General features: G+C 44.9%; 1 protein-coding gene across 1 annotated transcript in view; it reads left to right on the top strand.

Moving 5' to 3' along the window:
* Positions 1-14,070, top strand: part of MMP17 (matrix metallopeptidase 17) — a 172,423-nt gene extending 158,353 nt beyond the window's left edge. Inside the window, exons 8-10 of the mRNA XM_088482089.1 lie at positions 5,065-5,217; positions 8,087-8,344; positions 12,372-14,070. Of these exons, the coding sequence (XP_088338215.1) occupies positions 5,065-5,217; positions 8,087-8,344; positions 12,372-12,688 (728 nt within the window). The 3' untranslated portion in view covers positions 12,689-14,070. The remainder of the gene's footprint in view (positions 1-5,064; positions 5,218-8,086; positions 8,345-12,371) is intronic.
* The last annotated feature ends 5,021 nt before the right edge of the window (positions 14,071-19,091 follow it).

Below are 19,091 nucleotides of genomic sequence, written 5' to 3'. Positions count from 1 at the left end.
TACCTATCTTTGATAGCAGCTATAGATTAAGTTATTCATTATTAATTGTCCTCATATTAGGAATTGAGCGCTGGATCTCTTCTTTTGCTTTTTATTTACTACAAATCCCTTGCAAGGAGAGGGCTTGCGATAAAGCTGTGCCCCTGCGAATCCTCTCCGCACAATTGTCACGGTATTTTTTGCGAAAATACCGTTATAAGTGCCAACGCATGCACCGACCGGCCGTTGCTAAGCCCCGCCCCCATCACTAAGCCCTGCCCCCAGGATCTCAACCACCACCACCCCCCCGCGACCCCCCTTCCCTTCCCCCATGACACCCCCTCCCTTAATTACACTTGCCTCCGGTGATCGGTGCTCCTGTGATGTCCTCCGTGGCTCCGGTCAGCTGACATCCCATCCTGCACTGGGACCCGGTCAGGTGACAACCGGGCCCCAGTGCAAGATGGGAGACAAGCTGACCAAAGGGAGGACATCACCGGAGCACCGATCACCGGTCCCTGGACTCAGGTAAGTTTTTTTTTTTTTACTATTTTTTTTTTCTTTTTTATTTACAGTGTATCAGCGTGTGGTCTGTTTAGACCACACAGCTGATCACTGGGGCCGGCTCCGGGCTCTGCTCTGCCCGTTAGAGTGAAGCAAGGATCCTGTAACCGGGGGAGACCCTGGATAATGCCACCTCCAGGGTCTCCAGGGCTTTCCCAGGTATGTATGCGCAACCGATCGATATTTTCAGATTGGTCACCCGCGTCCACTGTACAATTATCTGGCCAATAATTGTATAATGTATGCCCAGCATTACTTAGAAAGTTATCTCCAATGCTTGGTCGGCTTACATCTGCTCTCTTTTCCCACTGTAGCCCAATCAGGTTTACTTTAATTTAATACATTAATGGGCACATGCTAAAGGTCACTTCAGTCGACTGCTAACCCTTTTGCAGGATATGATGGGTAATAAATTACTTTATTTAGACAAGACCATTTTTACACACTTTGGTTCTGTGTGTTACTATATATATAAAATTTGGTCTGGAAAAATCTGAGATATATTATTATTACCAGTTATTTATATAGCGCACACTTATTCCGCAGCACTTTACAGAGCATATCTGGCCATTCACATCCGTCCCTGCCCCAGTGGAGCTTACAATCTATATTCCCTACCACATGCTCACACACATACACACTAGGGTTAATTTTGTAAGAAGCCAATTAACCTACCAGTATATTTTTGGAGTGTGGGAGGAAACCGGAGCACCCGGAGGAAACCCACGCAAGCACAGGGAGAATATACAAACTCCACACAGTTAGGGCCGTAGTGGGAACCCATGACCTCAGTGCTGTGAGGCAGTAATGCTAACCATTACACCGTCTGTGTAGTTTATGGCTAGATAACTGCCCCCAGCAGTGGTGTCCCTTATACAATGGCCCCAGTAGTGGTGCCCCCTATGCAGTCCCCTTAGTAGTAGGGCCCCCTATGCAGTGCCCCCAGTAGTAGTATGCCCACCATTAACATGCCCCCAGTAGTATGCCCCCCAGTAGTATGCCCCCCAGTAGCAGGCCCCCAGTAGTAGTGCCCCCATTAGCAGGTCCCCAGTAGTAGTGCCCCCATTAGCATGCCCCCCAGTAGCAGTGCCCCCAGTAGCAGTGCCCCCAGTAGTAGTGCCCCCATTAACATGCCCCCAGTAGTAGTGCCCCCTTTAACATGCCTCCAGTAGTAGTGCCCCCATTAACATGCCCCCAGTAGTGGTATGCCCCCCATTAGCAGGTCCCCTGTAGTAGTATGCCCCCCCTTAGCAGGCCCCCAGTAGTAGTATACCCCCCCTTAGCAGGCCCCAAGTAGTATGCCCTCCCTTAGCAGGCCCCCAGTAATAGTATGCCCCCCTTAGCAGGCCCCCAGTAGTAGTATGCCCCCCATTAGCAGGCCCCCAGTAGTAGTATGCCCCCCCCTTAGCAGGCACCCAGTAGTAGAAGTGCCCCCAATTAGCAGGACCCCCGTAGTAGTAACCCCTCCCAGTAATGCCCCCTTACACACACACATCCGAGTCAGGCAAGGAACACCCGAACAGCGTTCGGGTGGACTCGGATCCCCAATGTTCGGATTCCACAGAATCCGAACCGCTCATCTCTAAAATTTACTAATGTTAAACTCGGGAGAGATCTCCTTTGCTACGGGAAAATACTGGAGAGTTAGCAAACTCTCTTCAATTCACCATCGGCTAAACTCCAGAACCTTTTCACTAGTGAAGATAGGATTCGGGAATTGACCAAGCAGAGAGCTTCTAAACTCTCATGAGATGGGACAATTCTCCTGTAAAAATGTGGGAAATAAATTCACCTGCCTGTGATCTGCTAGTTTGGCAGAAACTTACACATGTATGTTTCTGCCTGTAAATATAAAAAAAAGGGTTAATTGTGTAAAAAAAATTACGTGTGGTCCCCCGCCCCCCAAAAGCCTAACCAGCCCGAACTTGTCAGCCTGTCCTAGTACCTAAAATTATGGGGTACAAAACGAGTAGTGTTTCCACCATAATTTAGGTACCAGCACCAGGCTGCAGGGCCAGTCCTGGTTTTAATTATAGGGGGAAAAAATATCCATAGGGGGTCCCCCTATAATTAAAACCGGCACCGGACCCTAAACGATCGGGGTGTAATGCCACAGCCCGGAGACCCTATTACCGGGTCTCCAGGGCCAAAGCACTCTCACCCCAAGTTGCTCAGGCCAAGCTGGGGATTTCAGGAGTGGTGGGGACCCCCATAAAAGGGCTCCTCCCTCTCTCGAAACCCCAGGCCTGGTCTGAAGCCCGGGGCTCTTTCCCGCACCCGTGGGCTGTATTTATGGATGTAATAAAGTGTTAAATTGAAAGAAAACTATTGTATTTTACAGTGGAACTACAGGTGCCAGCATGCCTGCCCTTTGGCACTTGTGGAACTACAAGTGCCAGCAGGCGGCTGGTACCCGTACCTCCACTGTAAAATAAATAGTTAAATAAAGACACAACACACACACCTTTGACAGTACACATACACATACATCAATCACACATACTTACCTGTACCAGCCGGTCTGCCCACTTCTTAAGTAGATATCTGTGTGGAATGACCTGCAAAAAAGATTGTATACTCACCTCCATCCTCGCGCTGTTCTCTGTAGCATCCAGGAGGTCTTTGCAAAAAAACAAACAGAGTACCCGATCCATATACTTACCATTAGCGGTGTATGTGTGTGACCACATACACCGCTGACCGGCTCCCGACTGAACAGTGAGAACAGTCAGGAGCCGCGAGCCAATCAGCGGCCGCTAACTGTAGAGCATAGAGTATAGTTGGGGATGTTTAAGAAAACTGAAGCAAAATAAAAAATATGGTGATAAACAGAGAATCAAGATTCTTACTGCCACAGAAGGTGTTTTTAACTAGTGTCTATGGACCTCATTCAGAGGCGGTCGCTCGGGAGCGATCGGTAGCACCCAAAGTGATCGAGAATACGCGCTCGGTCGCAACGCACATCGTAAGTGCGGAAACACCCACAACAATGAAAGCACACCTCCTATCTCTGCGGTCTAATTCAGAGTCGGTCGCAGGTGGCAACCTACGTCAGCACGATTAACACCTGTTACAGTGTTAATTGCCTACAAACATCGGTTGCACTCACAATGCTAAAGGTAGACCCTGGGCTACCTTTAGCACTACGAGCAGTAGCATCGTTATTGCAACGAGATGACGTGTGTGATGATTCGCTCAGTAATATATGCACGCCCTTAAAACGCCCTTTTTAAGGTCAACCACGCCTGCGTCCGCACCACCACACCCCCGTTCACAAGCACCTTCCCCTGTAACCACCCACAAACGGCACGAAATGTCAATCTCAGCTACGACCTCATAGTGACTAACGAGCAAAAGGATTGCGGTCGGAAAGACAGACTTGTGCACGCGCACTGCCATGTACACGCATGCGCAATTGGAAAAAACATCGCTCGCTACAACCAATCGCTCCGTGCGACCGCCTCTGTATGAGGTCCAATGTTCCTTACTGTTTTCAGTCTTATCTCCTGCACTTCTATTATGTACACAACTCTTTTTACATCACACTAGGGGCAAAATTTACTAAGCTCGGTTTGACTACGGTTTCTATTCTATTCTAAACCCCGGCGGTTTGGTGGCGGTTTCTATTCTATTCTAAACCCCGGGGGTTTGGTGGTGGTTTTGCAACAGTTTCTAAATGACAGCCCTGTTCTATTCTATTCTAAAATGTGTTTTGACTGTGGTTTGCTTTCTGCAGATTTACTAAGGCCAAAACCGTTGCAAAACTGCCATCAAAACACATTTTAGAATAGAATAATACAGGGCTGTCATTTAGAAACCACTGCAAAGCCGCCACCAAACCCCCGGGGTTTAGAATAGAATAGAAACCGCCACCAAACCGCCACTTAGTAAATTTTGCCCTTACTGTCATTTCAAAAACTGAGCTAGATAACTGACAAGAGCTGATTGGTTGCTTTGGGCAACTTCTTCACTTTCTCTCCCTAAGGCTTGATACATCTCTCCCTCTTTATCTTTCTGTAGCCTTCACCCATCTGGCTTTGTACATTGCTGGTCCACTGTACAAGACACCACATTTTTTATTTAGATGCAACAGTCCCTTAAGATTGGAAGCAGCATTGGGCAGGACCCCTGCCTTCTGTCTGTGTCTTCTGCGTAAATGTTACTAAACTATAACTATTATATGAATATCATTTGTTTGAAAAGTAGAGTTTTGAGTGCCATAAAACCAGTCTAAACTACTGAATCAGAAATAATGTTTTCTGCTCTCTAAAACTCCCCAATGAGGAAATCACTTTTCTACCATCTGTTCCTTATTTATATAATCTTCCAAATGTAAGAGCCTTGTAAACTTTCAGCAAGTCTATTATACATAGTTGTTTTTTGCCATCAACAAGAAGCTTCTACTAAGCTTGGCCAATTCAACATGTTTGACCTTTAAGTATAGGCCCTGCCTAATTTTGTTAATCGCATTATGTGGACATTTTGCCATGCATAGCTGTCAAATTCTTTTTTGCTTTCTAGGCAAATATTTCTGGAGACTTACTCGCAATAAGCATTTGGTTTCCCTCCAGCCTGCTCAGATCCATCGATTCTGGAAAGGGCTTTCACTAAACATGGACAGTGTGGATGCAGTCTATGAGAGGACCACAGACCATAAAATTGTCTTCTTTAAGGGTAAGTGGCAGTGGCGTCACAAGGTGGGTGCGGGGGGTGCGGCCCGCACCTAAGTGTCACCCGCCGAGGGGTGACACCAAGGTGTAGGTTCCCCCTCAGTGACAGGGGCCGGGTGCTGCACTATAGCATTAAGTGCAGCACTCGGCTCCTGTCAGTGAGGAAGCCGGCACTGCCCATGCCCGCACCTTCTGCACCCCCCACCGGCACCACCCCATTGATTCATAATGCATACATTTTGTTTACCACGGCCACGGGCCGGGTTCGCGCCGCGAGGCCACGTCTCTCCTGAAGGTCCTGCCTGCAATGCCACGCCCCCGACACACCCCTCCAGAAGGCCACGCCCCCCATTTGGGCGGGTGTCGCGCACATGTCGTCCCTCCCCACACCGGGTGTCACCGCGGTGAGGGACGCCACTGGTAAGTGTATATACAAAGCAAAGGCTCTATGGCTCTGACATTGCAAATACTCCTGTAGTCATAACGATAAATTCAAACTGCAATAAGAAAAATAAATACATTCGAATCTGGATAAGTGGGATCGCAAAGGAACGGCACGTTTAGTCTCACTTAAAGAGGTAGCTCACTTATCCAGTTTCTCACTTATCCAGGTTCAAGAAGTGTTTGTCTTACTTATAGAGGTTTTCACCCCTGTAAGTCCAGGTACAGACATAGAGACTTGTCAAAACCTGTACTAATCCCAGTTATAGAGGTTCTAAAGGCGGTAATCTCATTTATAGAAGTTAATAAACTGCACTAATCTCACTTAAAGAGGTCCTAACAGCAATTGTCTCAGTTATAGAGGTGATTATTCCTAATGTGGTGAGAGGGGTTATCGCTCACCTGAATTGCCCACATTCTGGTGGAATCAGCTCCCTCCAAGGGAGGCTGGATTGAAACGTGTGTTCTGCATTAGCAGTGGAGGTGTGGAGGTTCACATTTACACAGACCCAGCTGGAATAATCACTGAAGCACAGGAAGGGTTTAAAACTCCCACACACCTGATGCTCCTGGCTCCTGATGCTCGATAAGCTAGGCAGGGGTTAGGCTGGGGGTGGTGGTTAGCATTAGGGTGCCAGGACCTGGAGGGTCCACATACATTAGCACAAGGAGTGCTGAGACATTTACTTTTATGTTGGTTGCTTATTTTCTGTTATGTGCCTGTGTGTGTCCAGGCCTAACCTTACATATGCTAAGGTACATTGTCTGCTACCATTAAAAAGACTCAGCTTTACCAAGTACCTGCCTGTCTGGAGTCCTCATTTCAATACCCCGTGTTACACTAATAATAGAGAAATATCAGTCTCGGTTAAAGAGGTTTGACAGTCTCACTAATAGAGGTTTTTTGGTGCAAACATGCTGGGACCTCACAATTAGTCCCTGTAATAGAGGATCCCCATTTATCCAAGTCCCACTTATCCAGGTTCGACTGTATAACATATCTCCCAATACAATAAATGTGTAAATTGGGAAAGTTGGTATGTGCCACCAATGGACAGGGGCATAGATGTGCTATTCTGGGGACATATCTAGATCACATATCTAGAGCATCTGATGCACTAGACCATCTACAGACCCACTTCACTACCCTAAAGGCACTTCTCAGCTGCGACACCAACTAGGAGTGTGATCAGAATATATCTCAAATGTCTCGCCAGTCACTCAGGTCCCTTTGAAATGGCATACTTCTGTCTAAATCAGGACTGTTGGGATGTATGAATACATTAATATAAAGAAACAAACATCTGTCCATGCTCAGGTCAGTTCCATTAAAGTTAATTAGATCTGTACAATGCCTAATGTTTATTGGTGAAATGTCAATTTATAGGAACAATATCAAATGAATACCAAATATTCAGCAATACATTGAAACATCATAATTGTTCAAAATTCAGAATCCTTTGTCGGCACCGTGAGAATGATTTTTGAAGAAATGTTTGACATTAGTTATTCATTTGTATAGAAAACACTTGTTGGAATCCTGTTTTATCGTAAAATAAATTTATGCCAGATATTATTTTTTGTTTGTCGCAGCACAGTTAACAAGCTGTAGAGAATTTATGAAGCAGCAATATTTTTGCCATGAATTTGGGTAGTTTTATAGTCGCCCAATTTATTAACACTTACTGCTGAAAAAATCACTAGAAAATGGTAATTTTCTAATGCAACTCGCTGCAAATCAACATCCCCAATATTTTTATGTTACCTAAACCACAGGTTAACCCACCGATAAAAAGTCCCAAAAAGAGGTTGTTTTGACAGGCAAGATAGCTAAATACAAAACTATCTTCACTACAAGACAGCCCTTAATAAATTCCCACCATTGTTTTATTGATGTTTACAAACAAGTAAACCACCTGCCTAATTTTGGCCACAAAATATCAGAAGATTGCAAGTAATGCTGGGTACACACTGGCCGACATAATGCGTGCATCGGCCAGTTTGTACAGACAATATGTCGGTGAACGACGTTGTTCACTGACATATCACGTCGACTGTGTAGCACAGCTGATGACAGATATATCTGCACATCGTGCTGTGTGTACAGTGCGGTCAGCCGACTGCCCATACACTTGCTGCACAGGCCGCTAGGGGTCTCTTCACGCCCCCTGGTAAGCAGGACCCCTGGCCAGATGGTAGTGATGGTTGTTCAGTGTGTATGAACAACCATCATCTGCAGATATATTAATAGTAAAATTGGCAGACGAGGTGGGCCAATTGTTTTTTCTATAGTTATTGACTCCACTGTTCAGACACACACACCAGCCTGTGAGAAGTACATATTAATACTTCTTGTAACTTTCTTGTACATTGTGGCAATATCCTCATTGCAATTATCCAAATTTCCCACCTCCTCTTCCCAACTCTTTTAGGAGATCGTTACTGGGTTTTCAAAGATAATAACGTGGAAGAAGGATATCCCCGGGCAATCACAGACTTTGGATTACCCCTGGGGGGTGTGGATGCTGCCTTCACATGGTCCCACAATGATAAGACATATTTCTTTAAGGACAACCTTTTGTGGTGTTACAATGAGCGTGAGCACAGGATGGACGATGGCTACCCTATGGAGACTGCTCTTTGGAAGGGGATACCCGCTGTTCTGGATGATGCTATGGGGTGGTCAGATGGTAAGTGTCAACAACAATAATAATTTAGCATAATAGTTCTTGCAGTATATCATTATTATTATTATTACTATTATTATTAATATAATAATAATAACAACAACTTTTATTTAGAAGCCTCCACAAGGTATTCACAGAGCTGCCATACAGTGTAACAAAAAAACTGTTTACAATGAGAGTATGAGTGCATAAGTACAATACACAATGGCTGACCTTAGCATTAGTAGATAACATAAGTGCCAAACATTACAATAGAGAAGAAGAAGTAACAGGGGCAAGGGTAGGACAACTTTCAATAAAATCTTCTATAGGTGCAGATCTGAGTACTTCTGCTTCACCTGAGGTTTCTGTCATTCCTAAATTCGCCTTAGGACAGCTGTGTTACAGTTTGATAGGTGTAATGCCCCAGCCAAACTGGGTCCTAATAAGCAAAGAATAGCACTTTTGCTGACCACTTGTGTTATTATGGGGCCTATTCATCATCGGGGGCCGTATGGCCCCCGATGATGAAGTATTCACCTCAGTGCAGGGGATACTTTAGTATCCCACTCGCCCGCTTATCACTGGAGCAATTCATCATTTGCTCCGGTGCGGGAACAGCTGCTCCGAAAAGTATTTAATATTGACCTTAGAATATGCTCTAAAGTAGTGCAAGTAGGGGGGGTGGGGATTTCTGAGTTCACAGTAACCCCCATGATCATTACTTGCTGGCAGACACTATATCTACAGCTCCGACCAGAGGATGGCTCTTTTGAGCCGGCCGGCCGCAGAAAAGAGAGCTGCTGTTTGTGTCACTTTTGAGTGCAGTACTGCAAGGTGCCACTAGATGCTCCCATCTCGATTTGTGCTGTCCCATCTGCCAGCAGTCGGCCCTGGAGTGCTGACCACAAACTGAAAACTGAGACTATGGGATGGCATACAGCCCAGAGGTAGGGATGGACATCGGAAGCCCACCATAAAATGATGGCTGGGCTTCCACCATTGAAACTTTCGATGTGATGATAACTGTCACATCAAAAGAATTCGATGCCAAAAACTATTTAAATGACTGGTGGCAGGGGGCGGAATCCACTGTGTATGGGGGCGGAGCCTCGCGGCTCACCTGCCTACGTCACTGTGGGGGCTTGCCCAGCATTCCCCGAGATGCTGGGCTTCCCCCAGGCTCCCTCTACACATGCGCACGGCATCTATTCTCCCACTGCTCACCCTCTGCTCTGCTATGCAGAGCAGTAGTGTGTGCCTTACCACCGCAGTCAGCCATCAAATAGGCATTGGCCATCTGCATCCGATGACTGCCAACCACCGAATTTCTGTTATTCGATGGAAAAAATACTTCCATCGAATCGGAAACATTGATGGTTGCTAACCATCGGTTTCCGATGTCCCTCCCTACTCAGAGGTGGGAGCACGCAGCGTGGGGGAGATACTTGACTCAGGGGGATTCCAGAGATCCCACACAGGAGGCTCAGTAGCTGGGATCCTACAGTGGAATTGAGTAAGTTTTGATTTTGTATGTTATCTATTTATAGTCTTTCGCTCTCTGGGGGCTTCTACATCTATTTATCTATCTATCTACAGTCCCTCACTCTTGGGACTCAAGGTCCTTGCAAGGGCAACAAGGCCCTTTGGACCTTGTTGGATGTTGCCCTATTGTTGCTGGTTACAAAGGGGCACCTATAACAGTTCAAGCTTCAGGGCCCCAAAAATGTAGATCCGCCACTGCGTGGAGGTACTAACCAGCCAGAAGTACCAGGAGTGCTACTTTACATTGGACCGGGCATACTGATGTGCAGGGGCCTGAATATTTGTTCAGACCTATCCTGTTCCCCGTCGTAACATGACCGATGCTAATTAGCATGACCCATTAATTTTGAAACTGATGAATATTACCTCCAATTTCAGTTATGACCCTCCAGACTGCTGGAGATGCAGCAGTTTCAGAACAAAAACATCCCACTGTTTGATACTTTTTCCCTACATTGTTTGCTACTGAGCACTCTAAGGGGTATATTTATTAAAAGTCGATTTTAACCATTGTTGATCCATTTTGAATCAGATTTAGTAGATATACCCATAAGAGTTGCATCTTATTTATTATTATTATAATTACCAGTTATTTATATAGCGCACACATATTCTGCAGCGCTTTACAGAGAATAGTTGGCCATTCACATCAGTCCCTGCCCCAGTGGAGCTTACAATCTATATTCCCTAACACACGCTCACACACTATGCTGGGATCCAATTAACCCACCAGTATATTTTTGGAGTGTGGGAGGAAACCGGAGTACCCGGAGGAAACCCACGCACGCAAGCACAGGGAGAATATACAAACTCTGCACAGTTAGGGCCGTGGTGGGAATTGAACCCATGACCTCAGTGCTGTAAGGCAGTAACGCTAACCATTACACCATCTGTGCTGCATCTTGCACTGATGCCAAAATTTAGAACACATTGAATTATTTAAATTCAAATATTTAAGGTATAGTAATCATTGTAATTATTTCCGGGAATATTTACATATACCAGTCTAAGTAAAACTATTTTTTTTTCTTGCCCATTTGTTTGTTGTTTGCAGTCCTTCCCTTAGTGACCAAAAGGGGGTACTCTTACTACAGAAATTGTTTGATTCTAGATCTATTAATAATTGTAGATTTTATATTTATTGTGGGTAATTGAAAGCTAAATGATGGCCTAACATATCATTTCAATAATAATGAATATGATCTCATGCATTATATTTTATATTGTGTTAACTCCTCTAGCATCCAGTCTTTTGGAAGTATAATAAATGGGAACATTTGACACACATTTTAAACACAAAATAGTCTTTAGTTATCCATTTGAATAAATCCATGAAGAGCAAAATGTAATAAAGCATAGAAATTACTCAATTTTGTTATATAAATTCTCAACTTCCTCCTTCTAAATCTTACTGATACGCCATTAAAGCACCTTTTATATTACTTGCTAACATAACTTGATAAAACTACCAATTGAAATGGATATTGCTTTCAGTTATAATGTACGTGTGACTTGATATTGAACTATGGGCCTGATTCAGACCCACTCGCGAGCGGCTGTCCGCTCGCAAGTGGGTCGATGGTCTGCACTGAGCATGCGCACGACGGAGGGAGCTCCGTCGTGCGCATGCGCCAGACACGACGAGCGAAGGACTTTCCTTCGCTCGTTGTGTCCGATCAAAGGGGGCGTGCTGTCAATGTTGATTGACAGCACGCCCCCTTTGGTGGGCGTGCCGGGGGCGTGCCTCCCTGATGGGGGCGTTCCCACGGGAACGCCTCCCGTCAGAAGCCGGCCCACTGACATCACTCGTGATGTCAGTGGGAGTGATTTTGGCTCTGATAGAGCCAAAATCACTCCGGAGCATGCGGTTGAAAACCTCAACCGCAGGCTCCGGCTCGCAATCTCGATGGTCGCGATGGTCACGACCATCGCGGCCATCAAAATGCACGCTCGTATAGTCTGTGGGTGGTGACCCACAGCTATACGAGCGTCCAGGAGGACGCTCCATGGAAATGGAGCCCGGCCCTCATTCAGAGCGTGCGCTCTGCTCAGAGCGTACGGCTCTGAATGAGGGCCTATGTTAGTGAGTAATTCTTTAGGCTGTATAAATATAATTAAAACCAACAGCTGAACTATACAACAAGAATGCGCTTAAAGATGTTTAATATTATTAATATTATTACTATTATTACTATTATTATTATCCTTTATATGGTGCCACAAGGGGTCCGCAGCGTCTTACAAGGTACATAGATAGAAACAGTATGAACAAAACAAGAACAAAGTCACTAAGTACAGAACATAGCAGGACATGGTCATGGTCTATAACAATTGACACATCAGCAGTCATAATACCTTGGGGAAAGGGGCCGTTGTAGGCAGTGGGGAGGACATGATGGCATAAGTGAGGGGAGAGGGCCTACACTGCATTTGCATTGCATATTACATACTATGTCTTTGTTCCATGTGCTAGAACAGGTTTAGCTAATGTCTTTTTTTTCTGTAGGTGCAACATATTTCTTCAGGGGAAAAGAATACTGGAAAGTGCTTGACAATAAAATGGAGGTTGAGCAAGGCTACCCACAATCCACTGCCCGGGACTGGCTGGTATGCAGGAACATGCAATCTGATAGACCAAACTCAGAAAGCAGTCGGACTGGTGCTCATTCCAGGCAGGGTCAGCAGGATGAGAGCCGGTCAGAGAACGGCTACGAGGTCTGCTCCTGTACATCTTCGGCAGAGTCTTTCTGTAGGACCCTATCTACTGACGTTTCGTTGGCCCTGGTACAGATATTCACAGCAGCCTTGGTCTCATTCTTATGATGCGCCTACCTGGACGTACCATTACACACAGAACTTGGGGGCCAACCGTGGGTTCATGACAGTGCTGCACCGCACTGTAGGACAAACATTCCGAGACGCTTGGAAGTGAAAGATACCAAATTCTCCATGAGAAGTGAAGTTTTTATGATAACGTTCTGTAGAGGGGCACTCATATTATTTGAAAAATGAAAAGCATGAGATGGAAAACAGATGAGTGAATTTTAGAGATGAGCGTATATACTTATTTTGGTGTCATCCACATTTTAAGAGTAACTGACAGATCAGTCTCTATCAGAGCGTATAAGTTCTTCAAATTCTGCCAAAGTCTATAAGAAATATTTCTAAGAGTCTCCCAGCATCAAGTTAGTACAAATAGATAATTATCCGCAGTAAATAATGGAAAGAAAGAGCAATCGCGGTGCTGTTTTTATTACAGTCTTGCATCAATTTTGCTGACAAACGACTTAAAGGGGAATTATGATCAATATATATATATTTTAATATGTTATTTTAATAATAAAATAACTTAGCAATTTGTTGTTTTGCTCTAGGTCACTAATCTCCTGTATTTTGGGTTGTGATATTTTTTTTGACTGCAAACATCATGGCTGCTACCGCTGAATACATTTGTTTGCCAAACAAAAAAGAGTTCTGTGTTGATCACAAATGCAACATATATCTGATATCTGGTGATTTCAACCCGTATGAATGTACCACAGTCCTTCACGTAAAGTATTTACAAACATGTACATACCTTTTGAATGATATTCACTCAGCAGTAGGATTATACTAAGATGTGTATGATAATCAACAAATGATAGTTTCCCCTTTAAGTTTTTCACAAGTATGGGGAATCACTTTTGCACTTCTAGCGGCTGTGATACAGCCACGGTGGTCAGTGAACAGGCTTCGCCTTTCTGAAATGACCTAGTAAGTAATTGGAGCACTGCCACAAGTGAATTCTGTAATCCTGCTTCTTTGGATTCTGACAAACCGTTGTATAATAAAGAGGCACATCTTGTTTACACCATGAACGAGATCAGATTCATTGTCTTTTGTTAAAGCAACATTTATACGGTGTTGGATGGGGTTGAGCTACATCGGCATTACAATCTTTTACAAACCAAACACAATTTTTAATTGCAGGTTGTGTCAGTTGCATTGGAATTCCTCAGTACGACCCAGGAATAACTTTATTACATTTAAAAATAAAAGTCAAATTATTACACTTATAGAGATTTCCCAATAGCAGACTATTCGTACTTCTGTAACAAATAGCATAGGTAACCCAACATACAATTATTCAATTTAATTTAGATAAACATTTCCATTTCATACGTTCTTAATAGTATATACTCTAATTGTAGCATTTTGATTGGATTTTATTACATGAGTCACACACACTGAAAGACTTTTGTACAATTTCAATTAAGATCAATCAAAGTATACAAACATAATGTAATATTTGTCGGTACTTTTAAACCCTACAGTATCTGCAATTTGGATTGAATCCCTTTTGGTATTGGAAAAATTGTTCTAATATATGACTTGCCCTTCAAATCTTGCCTGTAACAAATAATAAGGCTTTGGTTCTAAAAATGTAATGGAGACTTGATACAGTAACTCGGTTTCCCTGTACTTCTTGTTCATCTGAGTCTCAAATGTAATACAAAACAAAGGCAAGGAGGCTCTATAGTAAGGGAAAAAAAAACACAACCCTTTGTATGGGATTTATGAACTAAAAAACACAAAAACACTAAAAGGCAAAAACAATCTTTTTAAAGAGGTAAACAATGGATGTGGGTTTATATGTAATTACATTTTATAACAGTTTATGTACATGACACTTCATTACATTATTATATTGTGTACAAATAGGTTAATGTGACTTTAACATTTACTATTAACACTGTCAAGCTACAGCTAAATACTGTCGTTTGGCATTAGTATACTATTTTATAGTTAAACTCAACTTGAGATATATCCAGCTCAACACAAAGAAGTACTTTTTTGCCTACGTCTTTTTCTACTTAAGTTTCCTGCGCAAATGCATCTGACTGTAACTGAGGGCCATTGTGGGGGTTATGTAAAAGGTCCCGAGGTGCAGGAAGTGGCTTGATTTTGGCAAGTTTGCAGCTAAATTTACACTGGCAATCAGTTATAAGTTGGGAACTTATTACATAACCCCACCATATCTTAATGACAGTTACTTTCTAATTAGGTGAGTGTAACAATATGGATATGTTTTTCAGGGCCTTAATTAGGGGTGTGCGACTTGTGCTGTTGCACAGGGTGCAGGACCCTGGAGATGGCACCGTCGCTGCCCCACAGCACCTTAATGTGGCTTGCAGGGTGCCTAGAGCAGCCAGTAGCGCTACTGCAGGAGCCACCCAGTGCGTCCAAGAGATGCTCCGGGCAAGCACCCTGCAGCCTGTTGAGCTACCCGGACAAGGCCGGCGCTACCATTAGGCAACTGCCTAGGGCGCTGACCCCTGGTAGGTGCCGCTGAGTGCCGTAACAAAAACATGGTGCAGGTGGCGGCCATGGCACACAGCTGTTAGCATCACCAGTCTGCCTCTGGAGCCCACCTCCCCTGCACCCAGGAAGTTTCAGAGGGATGAACAGGGCTCCTAGCAATCTCCATCTCCTACTCTGCCCCCGCAATCACTCTGCCCCTCCACTTTCCCTGAACATTTCAAAGCACCAGCTGGGGACACACCAGTGGAGTTAACCAACTGAACCCAGACTGAGTCAATCTGAAAATGCATCCTATCATGTCACACTGTGTGTAGGTTTTGGTCATATCAGAACCTTCTCTCTGGAACCTGGATGTGGATCGAAAGATCTACAGTAAAAAGGTAGACAATGTCTAGATAGACACCAAATGTTAGACAGTCAATAGGTCAACAGGGACAAAAGGTTGACACACTAAAGGTCAACATGTAAGAAGGTCGACAGGTTCAAAAGGTTGACATGTAAATGGTCGACACAAAAATGATCGACATGTTTTTTGTTTTTTTTCTAACCCTAATCTACACCCAAACCCTCCCCTTGGTGCCTAACCCTAACCCTCCCTCCTGGTGCCTAACCCTAACTGTTGGGGTAGGTGCCTGACCCTAACCATCCCTTCTAGTGCCTGACCCTAACCCTCCGGTAAGTGCTTAACCCTCCCTCCTGGTGCCTAACCCTAATCATCGGGGTAAGTGCCTAACCCTAAACATTGGGGTAAGTGCCTAACTCTAACCCTCCGGTAAGTGCCTAACCCTATCCCTAAAAAAAAAAAAATCATGCGTCAACCATTTTGTGTTGACCATTTTCATGTCAACCTTTTGACCCTGTCGACCATTTGTAACTGTTGGCCTTCTTACATGTGGACCTTTAGTGTGTCGACCTTTTGTCCCTGTTGATCTATTGACTGTCTACCATCTGGTGTCTATCTAGACATTGTCTACCTTTGTACTGTAGATCTTTACACTGGAACCTGTCTTCAATCATAATAGCCAGGGGACCGATACAAGAGGAGGACCAGTGCTCATCCTATATCGGCCATTGCAGAGTAGCTTAGCCACGGGGAATATTACAGAAAGTAATGTAAGTCTATCTCTAGAAACAGGCTAGAGGTTATTGCAGGTGCTGTGGCTGTATATCACTGTGTCCAGTGTGCATATGAGAGTCACTGTCCTGTACAGTGCATCCGTGTATGTAGTGCTGTTTCATGCCTATGTATATCTGTCACTGTATTACATATATCATTGTATACTTTGCTGTGTCTTGTATATTTATATGTATGTATTGCTTTGTTATATATATATATATATATATATATACATATATGTGTCACGTATATTAGTGTGTGTTGCTGTCATATATACATGTGTATAACTCATAACTCATGTATATCATGAGTGTGTCTGTCATGTCAACATATTTATGTCACTGTGTTATGTATATCAGTATGTGTGTATCGCTTACATACAGGTATCTGTGCCATGTATAATCACAGTGTTATGTTTACATACATGTAACTGTGCAGTAGCAGAGGGAGATGCATATGGTCAAAAGAATATTAAGACAACACGACTATGGGTAACACTGGCAGGGCTGGCTATACCATTAGCAGCGTCAAGATCTGATGAGGGGGATCTGCCCATAACATAATTAAGGATGTCTCTCAAGAAACATCCTTGTTGTACTCAATGTAGGCAGACTACTGGGGAACTTATAGTATAAGATGCACCTTACTGGCTGGGAAGTGGGTGCTTGGTTTGTGTGTGTGTGTGTGTGGGGGGGGGGGAGATGGGGGGGCAGTAGGCCGATGTTTTTCCTAGGATGCCAGGAAACCTTTCACCGCCCTGAACTCGGAGCCAGGGCTACCTTAATGTATGGGCACACTAGGCAGCTGCCCAGGGCACCATGATTCTAGGGTCCTTTGAGCAGGTGCGGGCTGTACCGGGGTGCATCTACATGGAATGTGCGGCCACTCGCTCCATGCATAGGGCAGCCGGCTGAGAGGCATTCAGAACAAGATGCTCCCCGACAGCTCTGATTGGGAATTACACATCAGAGCGGCCAGCCAGCATTTTCTACCCCCCTCCCAGCCTGCAGCCCAAGATTAAGGAGGGGGTGCAGGGGGCACGTCCCCCCTCTCTCTGGAGCCCCCCATACTTTATTCACAGCTGCAGTGTGGAGCAGGAACTGCAGATCGAGCTGGAGAATAGAAGAGGGTGGTGGAGTCCGAGCAGGGGCTGGGGCTACAAGCCACTGTGCCAGCAGCAGCATGGGAGAGAGGAGGTGGAGGAGCTACTGCAGACCCAGTTAGAAGGGTGATAAAGACTATTCAGCAGCCAGTCTATAAGGTAAGAGGGACTCAGGGAGGGGGCACTGTCTATATGTATATATGTATGTGTGTGACTGTGTGTGTGACTACAGTATGTATGTGCATATGTGTGTGACTATATATGTATGTATATAGGTGTATGACTGTATGTGTTTGACTATGTGTGTGTGACTGTATGTGCATATACTGTATGTGTGACTGTATATATGTACGTGTATAGGTGTATGACTGTATGTGTGCAAGCGGTGTGGGTAGCACCATCGCTGCCCCACGGTCTCTGCATCTTTCTAGCAGGGTGAAATGGCTCGCTTCAGCCTGAATCGCTGCTTTGGTGTCGTCTGTAGTATCCACTGGACGCTTCAGACATGGACACCGCGGCCTAAACAGACCACCGAAGCATCCTGAGAATGCCTTGGTCATTGGTGTTCACCTCAGTATGACATCATGATATGATGTCATACCGCTCAGGGGCATAGCCGGCACAGCGTGCGCAACACAGGGTTATGGCGCTGTGTGTGGCTGTGTATAAGTATGTAACTGTACATTTGTATGTGTGTGACTTGTATGTATGTGTGTGACTATGTTTATAAGTGACTATATATGTGTACATGTGTAGGCTGCAGATATCATTTATATGTTGAAATTAAGTGTTTTTCAAGGCTTATAATGTTCAAAAGTTCCTGTTGATTATTCCTCGCTTTACAACATGCTTTTTTATGTTTAAACATTGATTTTGTTGAAAGTACCAATAAATCTAAAGGTTTAATTTTATTGCCCGTTTACATTTTTATTCCCGTGAATGGATAGGTGCATTGCTTTGCCCAGGGCCTACATTGCTGTTAAGACAGCCTTGCTTGGAACATCCTTAGGACATCTGGGCATTGCACTACTTCCCAGAGCCGGTGACCCTGCCCCTTAAGCAGGGGTGTATCTAGGGATCCGAGCGCCCCTCGCAAGGTAATGGACTGACGCCCCCCTCCCCCCATAATTTCAGGAAGTGCCCCCAGTAGTAGACCCCTCTATGCAGTGCCCCCAGCAGTAGTCCCCTATATGCAGTGCCCCCAGCAGTAGTCCCCTCTATGCAGTGCCCCCAGCAGTAGTCCATCCTATGCAGTGCCCCAGTAGTAGTCCCGCTTATGCATTGCTCCCGGTAGCAGGCTCCCTCTATACAGTGCCCCCAGTAGCGGCCCCCCTATACAGTGCCCCCTAGTAGTCACACTCCCTCCCTTGCTGTGCCAGAAAAAAAAACACACACACACAGAAAAAAAAATAGCAACTTACCTGATCCCCGCTCCTGCCGACATCTTCCACTGTCCACTCCTCTGGGCCCGCTCTCGCTCCGCACTATGGGATGGGAGAGACGTCATGACATCTCTCCCATTACCCGCTGCAGGGGGAGTCAGAAGGCGGAGCTCATGAGTGAGCTCCAGACTGCTCCCTCCGTGGACGCAGCAGCCAATGAGAGCCTGCCTGACTCTTATTGGCTGGTTGCTATAACAAACACACCGCCGCCGCTGGCAGCTGTGTGTGTTTGTTACTGTGTAGGGCAGACCGCTCTCACTTCGG

This window comes from Taudactylus pleione, unplaced genomic scaffold (assembly GCF_031769625.1).
Source record: "Taudactylus pleione unplaced genomic scaffold, aTauple2 ptg000282l, whole genome shotgun sequence".
Taxonomy (NCBI): domain Eukaryota; kingdom Metazoa; phylum Chordata; class Amphibia; order Anura; family Myobatrachidae; genus Taudactylus; species Taudactylus pleione.
Note: the sequence above shows the minus strand (reverse complement) of the source record. Positions and strands in the feature narration are given on the sequence as shown.